The sequence below is a fragment of the Mesocricetus auratus genome, unplaced genomic scaffold, assembly GCF_017639785.1.
Source record: "Mesocricetus auratus isolate SY011 unplaced genomic scaffold, BCM_Maur_2.0 Super-Scaffold_100011, whole genome shotgun sequence".
NCBI classification, from domain to species: Eukaryota; Metazoa; Chordata; class Mammalia; order Rodentia; family Cricetidae; genus Mesocricetus; species Mesocricetus auratus.
Window position 1 is genome coordinate 11018037 of NW_024429195.1, and position 14746 is coordinate 11032782.

The window sequence follows — 14746 nt, forward strand, 5'->3', positions numbered from 1 at the left end:
CTACTTTTCTATAGACCCTACTTCCAATCACTACAGGCTGGCAGGCAATCCTGTTAGAATGGAGGCCTTTGGTGACACACAAGATTTAAATGGAAACAGCTGCATTTGTGGTGTATGTATATTTTTATTCTTTGGTTTTAACTCTCACAGGATTTTTTTTCTTATCTTTATTGAGTCTATGCTTCAGGAAGAACCAGGATGGAACTGACAATCACTTGAGGTTTTTCATTTTGTAATTTCACCGAGGTCTGACTGTACTTGGTAACTGGGTCAGTCTTAGCTCATTAGGATGATGATTTCCTTTTTCTTGTCACCTGACATGGTTACTGTCATATTTGCTTGTCAACAGTCTTACTATTTTGCCCATGTGTACGTTCCTCTTTCCAAAGCCAAGTTTTCTTCTGTTAACCCATTTATATGCTACTTAAACATTCAGGAAAAAAGAAACAACAGAATATGATGAAAATATACAGCCCAAAAGTGAACTCTTTACAGAGAAAGCCATCACAGTGGATGGAGGCCCAGACAAAGATTTCTCTGAGTTTCCATGCAAAGCATGACTGGAACCAGTGAGAGGGCTCAGTTGGTGGAAGGGCTCGCTTCACAAGTCCTGTGACCTGAGTGTGATCTCCAGAAGCTGCACACGGGTGGGAAGGCAGGGACGGAGCCCAGGGATTGTCATGCACATGCTCACACCACACAAGCACAGGCACAAAGACAGCAATGCATGGAAGAAGCTTTACTCAAAGGTTTATTTCTGTGTGTGTGCACGTGAGTGCAGGTGTTCTCAGGGGCCAGAAGAGGGTGACAGATCCTCTGGAGTGGAGTTACAGGTGTGAGCTCCTGGATGTGGGTACTGGGAACTTAGCGATGGTCCTCCAATAAAAGAAGAAATGCTCCGAACTTAGTCATCTCTACAGATCTAGTAATAACTATTTTTAAGAGTAAAAAAAGTTAGACTTCTATAAAATTCAATAGCCTTGCCTTGTGAAAGAGGATGAAAAGCTATGAACTGGATGATGTTTGGATTCCACAGCAACCATCACCTGGAAGGTAACTCTCAAAAGCTGGTATTTAAAGTCAATACATGAAGTCTAATAAAAATACCACACGTAAGGTGAGACATTTCCTCATGATGCATGGAGACATTAAGAAGTCTCAGAAGAGGAGGTTACATCATTATCCCCCAGGAACACATAAATCTAACCTCGAATGGACTCTCATTGTGTAACTATCATAGTGGCTAAAGTAGCACCAGAGACACACAAAAAGCACTGAGTCACTCGTGTTTACATGTGTTGTGTGTAAAATTATAGAGCATACTAGAATACATTGATCCCTTCGCCCCAAAAAATAAAAACATGCAAGTATTCAACTAACATACTACCTAGCTATTCCAGTACTGGGCATTTACCTTAGAGAAACATATGTCACACTCACAGAGTGACCTGTCCATGCATGCTCAGGGAAGATTCATTAATAATTGCCACAACCTGGGAACGTTCTGGATCCTGTGGTAGGTAAAGAGTCAAACTGTATTGTGCCCATAACATGGAATGAGACTATAGCAAACAGCAAATGATTGACATGGATGTGTAACAACTTGGCAGACTCCAGAGAGTTTTCTGAAGTGAAAAACAGGTTAGTGAGTAAGTGGGAGAGAGTTTGGGGATTAAAAAAAAGATGTGACTATTACCAGAAAATCTTGATGAGAGAAGTTTTCTGCCTCTTGCCTACGGTTCTGGATTCACAGGAATGCATTTCATCCAATGTGCAGACCCAAGCATCTTCCACCGCCCCCCCCAGCGTGAGTACAGACATGACCATGAAGGAAGAAGGACCACTGTGGTTTTACATAAACAAGAAATCTCCATAAGGGGAAACAGGTAAAGGCTGCACAAAATGTTTCTGATTTATTTCCATTGCATGCAGATGCCTAATGACCTCAAGCTTGGTGGTGGTGCACGCCTTTAATCCCAGCACTCGGGAGGCAGAGGCAGGCGGATCTCTGTGAGTTCGAGGCTAGCCTGGTCTACAGAGCGAGTTCCAGGACAGCCTCCAAAACAATACAGAGAAACCCTATCTCAAAAAACTAAAAAAAAAAGTTTAATTAGAGGCTAAGTGGAGGGAATACCTTATGGTGTTTTTACTTATCTAATCAGTTGGGGCTACCAACTTTGGGTGTCGATTTGCTCCAGTTTCAGGTTGTGTAGGTAGATGGGACATATTCAGCCGGAAATTTGAGATATCAGCAATTGAGGTCTAAAGACATGAAGCGCCTTGCTTGGGGCTGTGCAGAGAGTCCCACCTTCCCCGGGTGCTTAGGGCAGTCTGTATTCCCAATGCTGAATCAGCCCAGCAAGTTATTTCCTGGGAGCAAATTAAATCTCTCAGAGCATTCCTGTGCCCTCAAAGCACCTCAGTGCTGATCGCCTTATTCCCAGAAAGAAGGGAAACTTTCATTATTGGCAGGCCCAGATAATCTCTAAGAGAAAAAAATGTTTAAAACAAATACGCCTAAAGGAGAATACAGAATAAGTCCATTACAATGATTAAATTACTACATCAGAGAAAACTGAAGCATAACATGGGGATAACAGTTTTACTTAAGACTAACGGAGTGGTTTGAAGATGGGAGAAAGAGCAACGTAGAGTGTAAGGTAGCAAAAAAGAATTTGAGAATTGCCAAAGTTTAGCGTGAGAAGGATGCTCATACCACTGGGGGAGTTGACACCCATCACTGGGGAGGTGGGGACCTCAGCAGGCTGGAAACATGGTGCAGAAATGAATAGATTTGCCTTTCAGAAGTGCCCAGAGTCTGTCTCCTCCTTACCAGCGAGATGCTCCCAGGATGGTGTTAGGAAGTGTTTGCGGACTTGTTGCAGCGGGAAGGACAGGGCAGCAATGTACAGGAATGGATTCAAGTTCTCGGCCATATCATAAAGCGCTATGGTTTCAGCAATACTTGTAGAGGAAGGAGAGCAGCTAAGCAGTGAGTACAGGAGTAACTCACTCCTAATAAAGCAAACAACCACAATCAACACAAGATTGTCACTACCGAGGCATATTTTTGTGCACTTGTACTTTTGAAAAGCTAGAGCAGAGACTCCTGGAAAACTACAGAAATCTCCAGTTTTCCCCAAAAGATTAGGAACCTAGGAGAAGCTACAGATTTCAGTTGGCCTGATTTTTTGTGTTTTGAGTCGTTCAAATATAAAATGTATGGTAACGCAGGTGACGGCACTGAAGTGGGTCAGGGAAACAGGCAAATGTGTAGTTACAAATGCCGCCACACACGCTTCCAGCTCTCTAGCAGCCGCACTGAAAAGGCAAAAAGAAGCAACATAAAATTCGGTTGATGCTATCTGAAGTCACACCAAGCAAACTCTGTCACTCTAACACCAACAGTAATTTACACAGTCATCGTCTTCACACTGGGTATCTCTGACAGCTGAGTGTCTTAACACTCACAGCCTATCTTGCCTCACAGCAAGGTCAGCGCATCCCAAGTACTGGAAGCCCTATGCAGACTGCTTTGCTCCCATGTGCAGCCCTACAGGATGAAAGTTTTAAGCTGGCTTCACTCAGACACCTTCGGTGCGGGTCAGGTCAGAGAGACGCACGGCTGCTTCCGAGCTTCTCGCCCGGGCCTCATTACCTCATCTTGGCTCAGCTTTTCATACAGAGCCCTGTTGCTTTCCAGCAGAGAGGTCATCCTGGGTACATTTCATCAACACCAGTGTGCATCTAGGCTTATCACAAAAATCTACATTTGAAGTGAAACAAACTAGGTGATTTTAGAGAATGTTAAGAAGAGGGCTTTTAAAATCTGTTAAGATTTTGTGCGAAAGCGAAGGATAATCCTACTTTGTTTTGCCTCTCATTGTGGAAAACTTGGACAGCTGTAGGTATCTTCCTTCTGCTTAAGGATCTGGAATAAGTAATAGCATTCTCCCGAAGGAAATTCCAGCTGCCAAAAGCACGGACTATCTGATGCCTTCCCCAAAACACCTGGTAGGGAGTTGGAGGTTTTGCTGCTGTTTAAATTTTGATTTATACTTCAACTCAACTCAGGCACTGAGCATCAAGATACGTTTAGAGAGTTTCCATAAATCTCACATGCCTTCATTTCTTCAGTTACCTATGGAGAATTTATTTAATATGGTTTAAATATTTAAATGCAAAATTCAAATAAATCATGCTTGTCAAACTGCCCGAGCAAAGCAAACAGAAGACAGTAAAATTGCTAGAATTCGTGGTGCCTAAGGAGATGTCAGGGAACTATGCTGCAGTTTTGAATTTACTGGTAGCTCTGTATGTAAAACCCAAGGGAAAAAAATAAATAAGAACTAATTTTCAGAATGATGCTTTAAATTTAGACAGGTGGTCCATTGGAAGTTTGGGCCATTGTAAATTTATTCACAAAGATTTTCAAGTGGTTTCTGTTGGGCATTTTTTTTGAAGGATGTTAAGGGTGGGAGGCAGCCATCCACCCCGTTGCTAACACAGGGTGTTGTGTCTAGGAACAAACTTGCTTGGTGAGCGGTCACGGGACTGACCATGAACAGCTATTCTCTTGGCTGAATTCCATGGCTATCAAGGACTCGTATTGACTAGATTAGCTCTATGTTTGCCGGAAAACCAACTGTGCTTTTGGGGAATGGTGTCTTGGTACCCTTGAAATTTCACTGATTTCTTTTATTACTCTGCTAATGTTATTCACAGAATATTATGGTTTGCATTCATGAACTTCATCACCGAGGTAAGTCAGGTTGCTATTCATGTCATGGCAAGAGATGACTTTTTTTTGCACTGCTTTAATCACCATCCAGTAAATAAAATATAATTTAAGAAAATTTGATATACACATAGGCAACTCATGAAACATACATTTTTTTCTGTATGATAAACACTTTGAAAAATAATTCATCATTTTACAAAAAGAAATGACTACCATTTTTAAAATAGCCCATTAGCTTACTAAAGCGAATACAGATTTATTTATACAGAGAATGTCAGGATTATACTACTGACACATGAGGATTCCTCTTATACTACACTTGCTTATAAATGAGAAGGTTATCTTGCTATTTAGTCTCAAATCTATTAATGTTCAGCTGGACTTTCTATGAAATATTAATTTCTATTAATCCAGGCTCTCCCACCCCCAAAAAGTCCATTTTATTTTGAGATCAAGAGGGAATAAAACCAAAATAATGCTGTTATCACACATGGAAGGTGATTTTAAACTTCTCTTGAGTATTGGGAATTTCTGTGTATAGGCAATAGAATAATGATGACAAACCAAGTTGGTTACTTAAAGGCCTCGAGGGCAGCTTCCTTTGTCTGAAAACCCACTGTTATTTCCCATTCTCATTCTGTCCAGTCTGCTTCTCTTCATTAATGTTGCACAAAATAATCAAGGCATAAAATACTTTTAGTACACTTGACACTCATGACAATACTTCATTCCTGCTCATAAAGGCACCCATCAGTGACCTGCCAGAGCTGTGAACACAACCATTTCCAGGACACTGAGAAACAGGTGGTCCCTGACACACATAAATACTTGTCAGTCACCAGGTTTCCAGGAGAATGCCAGCAATCCTGAAGCCCAATACAGAAATTTACTGGACAAAAAATAGTTGGTTTTATTACTGTTGGTGTAGTTTGCAGGGTAGAGAGGATTCAAAATTCAATTCTGCTAAGACATGTACAGGGTCATTATTTTGAAAACACACAACATTAGAAATAAGCCCACAGGTCTCCTATTACTGAGTAATGTGGATATCTTTGTAGAACTGTAGTTTTCTCTGTGTGCGTATACACTGGAGATAAATGTGTACTTGAAACATGACCCACATTTACTATGTTAGTGGTTTCCCAAATGCTCTCCCCCCAGGCTGCACATAAATCCTCAGATAAAGCAGATTTAGGGGTAGATGCTCAATGTCTTGGCTTTTTTAATACTTGAAGTCTACAGCTGAGACTCCACACTGCGCAATGCTGAGACCCCAAGCATCACACTGCCTAAAGTCTTGTAATGTCTGCCATGTGATTTGGTCTAAAGATTTTAATTTTGTGCATGATTCTTGTTTAAAGGAAAGGACACACATTTGGGGAGTTTTACCTAACTTGCTATCAAACAAACAAACAAACAAACAAACAAACCAGCAACAAAAACCAAGGCTTTAGAATTGAAACCCCTCCATGCAGACATTGCTTTCCTGGCACTTATGCATGGGGAGCTGTGGTAACGGGAATGGCCCCCAAGATTACGGAAAAGCTCCATCACAAGCCGGTTACCTTAGGTTACAGCTTGACTTGATCTCCTTACCTGTGCATGAGATAAAACGGCAGCTATGTAAATAATCTCCAATTATATTGCACATAGAGAAGAGTGGCTGACACCATTAGGGCTGTAATTTCTTACTTTTGGTCATATTGCACAGCTTTTACCAGTGCGATTACCCTAATTTCTGTAGTCCACGGAGACAAATCCTGAAGTAAAATAGACTCAACAATTTTCACTGATTTGAAATAAAAGCTAATTGCATGTGGTAAGGAAACTTCCTGCGATGGCTTAAAACAGACACGAGTAATTAAACTTGAAGAAATTGCCAATGCCATTTTTAGAATATGTGTGAAATATTTTTCTTTCAAAAGTCCAGGAAATGAATGCAATATAAGGAAAATTATCTTATAAATGACAAAATAAACAGGAGTTGAAGACTTCCCATAAGGAAAACTATATACTTTATTGGTTCTACTGATAGAGTTTTTGAGCCATTTTCTTTTTAAAGAAATATATACCCATCATTCAGGAAAGCAGGAATCATCAGGCTTGTGTACCTCTGCTGACAACATTGGGTGCTTGGAGCATCAGAAAATAACTTTTCTTGTGTTTGGATTCTAGTGGTGTGAGTTTACCTGGATGTGCACATTACCTGGTTTAAGTACTTGAAAAACCAGAGTTTATTGGTATTTTATTACTGAAAACCTTGCAAAGACCTGGATTTCCAAACTGTGGACAAAGGACCATATTTATCTTGATAAACAGTTGAACCTGAAGCTCACAGTTGCCATTTTTTAAAGTTAAAGGCATGAATTTGATGATAAAATGTCAACACAAATCATCAACCATCAAGACAAACCTGTTTGTTTGTTTGTTTGTTTGTTTTACTATTGAAAGTATAACCTAAAAGATCTGAGAACTGCATCAGACTTTCTTTGTAATAAAGGGCTTGAATGCAGATCCCATGGGTAGATAATAGCTTGTTTTAATTGTGTCTGATAATTATTTACATGTTAATAAGAAGGAATCTGGTAACAGTTGCTTATTAGAGACAAATATAGGGCTGCATGGAATTCTTCAGTGAATAATCATTTCTTGCAATTTCCCCCAAGTTATGAAAATGTCTAGTGTTTAATATCTCAATATACACTGTTTTGCATATAAAAATATCTATTGTAGGAGTCACTCACCACATGTAATCAATTGCATTGGTTTTAATTGAAAAAGATAGCTAGAAATTTTCTGTGGATTATTGTAACAGTACAAGGATACAAGGTGCTTTTATTTAACAGAAACATTTGTAAAATAAACCGTGAAAGCAAAAGCAGGCTACAAAAGAGGAGGGTTCATGTTGCCTCTGCTTTGTTCAATCATGTTACAGGTTAATATGCCACAATGGATAAACACTGGAAAGTGTAAATAAGCATTTGATAATGTAATCTCAAACACTTTCCCACCCAGAGCACTATGGAAAATATGTATAGGTATGGTAAACATTCCTCCTCCAAGGGTCACAATCTTGTGGTCACATAATCTTCATGGGCTGTTGTGTCCGTGGGGCTTAAATCATAGTCTATGCTTGAGTCCTCCTCTTGGGCATGCTTCTCCTTTGGTATGATAGGGACAGTGTCTTCCACCACCACCTTCTCTGACTTGAAGGAGCACACTCTCTTGCCTACCTGTAAACCCAAAGTGTCCGTATTCCTTTCTCTATGGTCTACTAGTACACACTGTTCATTGAGACCAGGAATGCTGAGGTCACCCCGTGAAGCTAATCCTTGGGATTCCAGTTGGATATTTCTCTCAAGTGGTCCTGCCGCCTGTTGACGAGTAATTTCTTCTGAAACAGAGAAGATTTGGTTTGCGTTTTGCTCAGCAGCATTTTGTTTTGACCGTCTATGAAATAACCCGAAGTTTTTGATATCAGCCACAAAATTCACTTTTCTCTGCTTCTCCCTGGGTGGCTCCTGCACCACCAGGGCGGAACCATTGCTTATGTTATGTCTCTCGGAGGCAATGGCTGCTGACCTCGGGTGGATCAGAGTGGTTAAATCAAAGAGGCTGAGATTCTTTTTCTTGTCCTTGCTATTACCTTCGCTATGGCTCTTTTCGTCGGAGTCTGCCGGACTCGCCGCGTTGGCTGACTGTATTGTGGAGAGCTTGCTTCCTCGGAGCAATCCCAGGACTTCAAAGCGGAAGCTAGAAATGTCTTGTTTTAGTTCCTGAGTGAAATTCAAAAGACACATTAGATGATTGCTTATGGAAGCATCATGTCCTAATTTCATAGATTGGTCTGAAATGATCCTGCACCTTTTCATGAACCCGGACTCTGCTCTCCTGGACTCTGCTTAGAATGACAGGTCTTTCTCTGACACTTGGTGTCATTTTGATATAATTTCCCTGTTGGCATTTCCCTGTTGTCCTAGTATGATGGTTAGTCTTCACTGTTAACAGGACTGAGCAGAGAGATCCCTAGAGCATGCTTCTGGGTGTGTTGGGATGCTACATAAAGAAGACACTAGCCCCAGTTAATGGATTAAATTCATGATGGATTCACAATACAGTGGCATTTAGGGCTGGGTGGCACCTATTGGGTGAAAGGAAATCACAGTGCCCATGGGACTATAGTTCCTTTGGTCTCCTGGCAGCCATGATGTGAACTGCTACACCTTGCTCTTCCTGCCACGATGGATTAACACTTCCAAAACTGTGACCCAAATAAACACTTTCTCTTTTAAGTTGCCTCTCTTTCATGTCTTGTCGCAATGACGAAAAAATGGCAGAGACACATAAAAAAATCTAAGGGTGACATAAAGAGAAACAGAGGGGATTGTACTCTGTGTCACTGTACAGTGGGGTTTTGTCTTCTTTGAGATGATGGTTTCAAATACTTCCTCTCTGTGGTGCATCTAACATCAAGTCACTTCATGCTCTTGGGTTCGATGTCTTAACGGATTTTTCTATGCAAAGAGGGTGTCTGAAGCAAAACAGCTTTGATTCCAGCCTTAGGAGAAACGCCCAAGTCTCAGTACCCTGGAGGGGGGGCTTACAACCACTGTGTTCCTCAGTCCTGTCTCTGATTCACACGAGACTCCTAGAACTTCTTTTTTAATCTCTTAAGGAAAATTCTTTTTCAGTCTTATTCTCTCCCTGCCCCCCCACTCTCTTCCAGGGCAAAGAGATCATTTAACCTCATAGTTGAGATTTACAGTAAAATACTTCGGAATTTAGTTAATTGACAATCTGTTCTGTAAGTCTGGTAGCTCCCCGACTTGCTGACCTACAGATTGCTTAGCTGATGCTGCTTTGAAGGTCTTTAATGCTTCTATGCATTTGATTTTGCCTGTCAAATCTTATTAATCATAAAACACTCCTCCAAAATTTCTAAACAGTAATGTAGAATGAAAGAATTATTGTACATTTAATTTTAAACATATAATTTTCCTATATTCACTTATTACCTCTCACATAACTTTAAAGCTAGAAAATCAAGTACCAAGACTGTTGTAAATTGCAATGAAATGAGACATTAAATCCCTGCCCCCCAAGAGCTCTAGTGACCCGGGAAGCTATTGTTAACGGGTTGGTTATTAAATTTAGAATATCAGGCTGACCGACAAAAGGAAGGCTCACTTGGTAGAGCAGGTATTGGGACATGGGTCAGAATGCTTAGCAGAACTAGGATTTTCCTTGCCATTAAGTTAAGTCCCCTTGACGATTTGTGTTAAGTATGTTTCAAAGCAATCCGGGAAATCTCTCTACTTTGTTACTGTCTTTCTGTCTGTCTACTCTCTCCCTAAATTCCATGGGCGTCCAACTTAAAACGCAGGAGGCACGGCACGGATGTCTGCTAGAGCACAAAAGCTGGGTTTGGAACTCTGGTTCCAAAGGCTGCCTCCACGAGTTGCCTCCAGGATGACGGGAAGCATTACCTTGACATTCTCCTCAGTCAGGCCTTCCTCTGTCTTTGCCTCTCTGATCATGGCTGCCACGTAGCGTTTCACCAGGTTCCTCATGACCTCCTGAACAACAGGGTTACATTCAGTTCAGGGGCTCAGTTTCTGTCCATATACACAGCAATTTCGAGACTGAACTGGAGCACTACTTACTTGATATTGGTGGTGTCTCCTCAGGTTGTCAGCCGCTCGCCGCTGAAAAGGAGAGGACATTTGTGTGTGGTTATACAGGCCCCTGGTTACCCTAAAACCAGTGCTTCAGACAAGGCAATTTGTCTTTTATCACCAAAGCGGGGGGAGCGGACAATGAGCCACAGTGATGCTCGCACACATCCGAAGAGTCAGTGAACAAAAGGGAAGAGGTCCAAGTTTTTAACCTACAGGACTCTTACAACAGAATAAATGAACAGTGGTAGGCTGCAGGGCCATGAAAGAATGAGCTAATCACACTGGATACATGTGTGTTATCTGCAACCCTGGAAATCACACTGGATATGTGTATTATCTGCAACCCTGGAAATCCTTGTAAGGTAGAGATAGGAAACAACCAGGGAAGGAAGCAGAAAACAGAATTAATGTTTTCTCATAAATATCAACACAGAAATATATAGAAATCAGTCATCGTGGTTGGAGATGTGCAATCAGAAACCACAGGGGGCAGTGAATTTGCTCTGGTTGCCAGCATGTCCATTGAAGGGGACATCTGATTTTAGTCAGATGAGATTTCATGAAATCAGTGAACAAAGAATTATTTATCCACACCTCTAGTTAATTTTTAAGGTGGCAGGTGTGACTTTCAGCTACCTTTGACCATGAAGTTTTGGAGATGGAACCCAGGGAAGCCAGGGCTGGACGAAGTCCTCCCAGGAAGTCCTCTACCACCTAGCCACACCCTATGCTTCCCATACCAGTTTCCTCTTCAAAGAGGTTGTGATGTTTCAAGCACAGAGGTAGGTGTGCATGCAGTATCAACTTTTTAGTGTAGAATGGAAAGAAGATGGTTCATGACAGAAAAAGTCCATTAAGAACAGTGTTAAATAACAAATAAGATTAAAATTTTATGTTTTCAGCTTTCCCAAGTATTCTAAAAGCATTAGCAAAAACCTGTCTATGGTGACCCCATATAATGTACTTTAATAAATAGAAGCATAGGTTCTTAAGGAAGAATACCAGAAAAACATAAATAAAAACAATTATTCAATAAAGGAATTAGTTTTGGATATTTTGAGAAACAAGAAGAATAATAGCTCTGGGTTTCTAATAAGGTTTTGATCTTTTTGTTCCTTAGACAATATTTAATCACAGCCTAATATAACAGAATTTTAGAAAGGGACTGCATTTGCACACTTCCATGATTAAAAAGAAAACACACACACACACACAAAGAACTATGTGTGTATCTAAAATGATCTTTAGAAAATATATTTGAAAAGTCAAAATTCTACTGTCCCTACGCAGTATCTCTGTTTCAAGACAAGCAATGATTTACAGGAAGGGAGGAAACAATGCACTAATTCCTAAAGCCACTAATCACTAAAAACAGCGTCCACCACACGAGAACTGGATTCTCTGTATGACTAAGGCATTTGCTTAAAAACTAGGAGATTAGACCATCTTGAAGAGTGTAACATGGAGTTTTATGGCCGGGCCACCAGATGGGGGTGGTGTCTGCCTCCTGATGAGACAACACTCAAGATAAACTCCAAGAGAAAAAGCATTTCCAGAAGGAAGGAAGAAGAGCTCTCTGGAGTTGCTTCAACCAAAGAAAAGTAAAAAAAAATCTGTTGTATGCCAATTTCTTAAAATATACTGAACAGACGACAACTTCCAGGATACTTCAAGTCTACAGATCCTTAATTTGATATAAAACGAATTCAGTCAGTTAGCCTTCCTTGGCTTTAGAATCTTTTTAAATTCAGTAAGATAGTGTCAAACTAAGTCTGAGATCATGATTGAACTTTATTGAGCACAAAACTAAGCTTAAGGTTGATAGAATCAGAGTTGTTTATGAATGATAAGCAAACATATCATGGTGGGTTTAAATATTAAAATGGGCGCAGTTTCTCTCAGCTTCTAGAACCCTCCCTAATATCTAGCTAGCATCAGTAAATTTAATTAAAATATGAAAAGGAATGGAGAGCATAGTTTAAAGTGAACCGTTAGATGGTTGGTTTGGGAAACAATATTTAAAAACTTGTCAGAAGACAATGAAGGGCATAGGAAAATGTTGCTCAGCTAACTGGGAGGTTAAATTCTGCCGGTTAGGTTTAAAGCTAACTTAAAGTGATTCACATCTCGTCAGCTGGTTATTTTATCTGTCTTCTTGGTAATTACATAGTACCCTTTAGTCTTGCGATGGGCATGAAGGCTGCACACCTCATCTCTTCTCTCCCCTTCTCTGGTGTCACAACTTAGACTCTTATTTTACTCTCTCACTTTGCCTACATGTCCATGTTTTCTGCGTTTGAAGCGTGTGCTCATGGAGATGAGCTGGGTAGTACCTTGGAGGAACTTCAAAGTTGCACAGTAGAAATAAACTCATTGAGTAATTTAAAATATTAAACAAGAGATTTGACTCACACCATCTGTTACAAGGTCAGCTTCATTCACCCTCCTACTTCCTCACTATTTAGTCATTGACACACATTAAAAATATTCCTGAACCCTCAAACTTCATAAGTTGACCAATACTTTGGGCCACTTTTAAGGAAACAATTTGAATGCATTTGCCTCTCTTTGTGGGATTTTTGTGTGTTTCGTGCTTATCAAAGTTCTTTGTTCAGGTGGCATGAAATGTCTTTACCCTGGAAGGGAAGAGGAGTGGAAATGGGAAATCTGCTTTTAAGTGACACAACCAGGGGGAAGACAGCCAAACGGAGAGGTCAACCATAATTTGTGGGAGTTCAGGATCTCTATTAATATTTCTGCTTGGCTTTGAACATCTGCCACAAACTCTGTGAATTTTCTTTTGTCTCTGTAGTATAGTTATTTGCTTGCACAGCCAGTTTAAGACATATTTATTAGGTGAGTACATGTTCATATATGCAATTATCCTTTCAGAGGCAAGAAGCCTTGGGATAGTATGGTGAATACAGCACCCTGAAATGGCTTATCGTCTGTGAGGTGATGAAGTGAGTGAGGATGGAGAAGGAAGACAGACCACTAAACACGGCAGTGAAGCCTGTGGATGTCTTGTAAACACGGGGGAGAAAGACAATAATATACAGAGGTGAGACGCAGCAGCCAGGAGAGAGGTTTCCAACTAAACACGAGGCATCAAGATTTGACAATTCAGGAGATAGCATGTTCCTGAAAGCTGTAACAGGATGAACCAATCTGCCTGGTACGAGAGAGTGAGAGGGAATCAGATTCTTCATGAGCAACCTTCTATGACAAAGTCCAGTCAATGTCTTAGAGCCTGGATTTTCAATTACCCAAGTGTCATGGGAAGGGAGTGTGACCTTTGACTGTTGTCTGGCATCAGGCAGAGAAGAACTTGGCAGCTTCTGGCCATGGCCATAGATCTTGGTGTTCTTGGTCTGGAAGCTACATCACTCAAGATCTCTGCGTGAGCTTCACGAAGGGTCTGTATCTGCACACGGCTGGGTTCAAAGTCCTTATGGCCTCAATCTGCACACAACTACAGTGAGCTCACGTTTCAGGGTGCCAGGGGCTTCAAGTTTCTAATTTAAAAATTGGAGGTGAGGAGAGCAGGGTAGTTAAACTTAGGTATACTCTCTGCAACATACATAAAATTATTGCTAGTCAGTGATATCATTAAAAGTCATGACAGGTGTGTCATCAATGATAGTTTGGGTACTTACTAGTTGGCATTAATGTAATCAGGAGAATTTGATTTAAAGGTACCAATTGAATAGGGATAATCAGATTTCCCTAAGCTTTTTCAGTGTTGAAGGTTGCATTTCGTAGCTCTTAATTTTAATTAGTTCTGCCTGGGAGGAACATGGGCTGAGATCAAGGACTTTGCTTCGCATGTATCTAGGAGAGTATTTTGGAAGACATGCATGCTATGCTGTCTTTCTCTTTGTCGGTTATTCCATATGTAGCTGGGTTACGGATACATGTGGACTATTTCCTGGCAGGATGGCGTTCAGGACAGAGGCTGAAGGTATGCCTGCATGTCATCTTGGGATAAGCCGCAGACTGCAGGCTCCACCTGGTGTGCCAGGCTTGGCCGTGGCATTTGAATCATAGAGCTAATACAAAGAAAACAATGAAGTGGTGAGAAGCCTTGGAAGCTGAGGTTCCAACAGCTGCACCAGGCTCTCTCAAGCTGAGAGAGCTTTGCAGAGGGAGAGGGGCTCTGGGGAATGTGGAATAACATTTGCTGGCTGTTTAGCTCCTGTTCTTTTCAAGTCTGCTGTGTGGAATGTCAGCCTCTCTGCAAAGAGCTCATGCCCTGCAGTCAGCTTTCGGGGTCCTTTTTCTTTTCCACTATGGTTTCTCTCTGTGGCTGAGTTTCCGGCTCACGAAT

General features: G+C 41.0%; 1 protein-coding gene across 4 annotated transcripts in view; it reads right to left on the minus strand.

Annotated features, from left to right (window-relative positions):
* Positions 1–6739: 6739 nt before the first annotated feature.
* Positions 6740–14746, minus strand: part of Trpc4 (transient receptor potential cation channel subfamily C member 4) — a 158152-nt gene continuing 150145 nt past the window's right edge. For 3 of the 4 annotated variants that reach the window (XM_040754429.1, XM_013118661.3, XM_040754430.1), the window contains 3 exons: positions 10405–10446; positions 10228–10317; positions 6740–8517 (listed from right to left, as the gene is read on the minus strand). In XM_040754429.1, coding sequence (XP_040610363.1) covers positions 7807–8517; positions 10228–10317; positions 10405–10446 — 843 coding nt within the window. In that variant the 3' untranslated portion in view covers positions 6740–7806. The remainder of the gene's footprint in view (positions 8518–10227; positions 10318–10404; positions 10447–14746) is intronic. The other variant, XM_040754428.1, reaches the window with a different exon arrangement.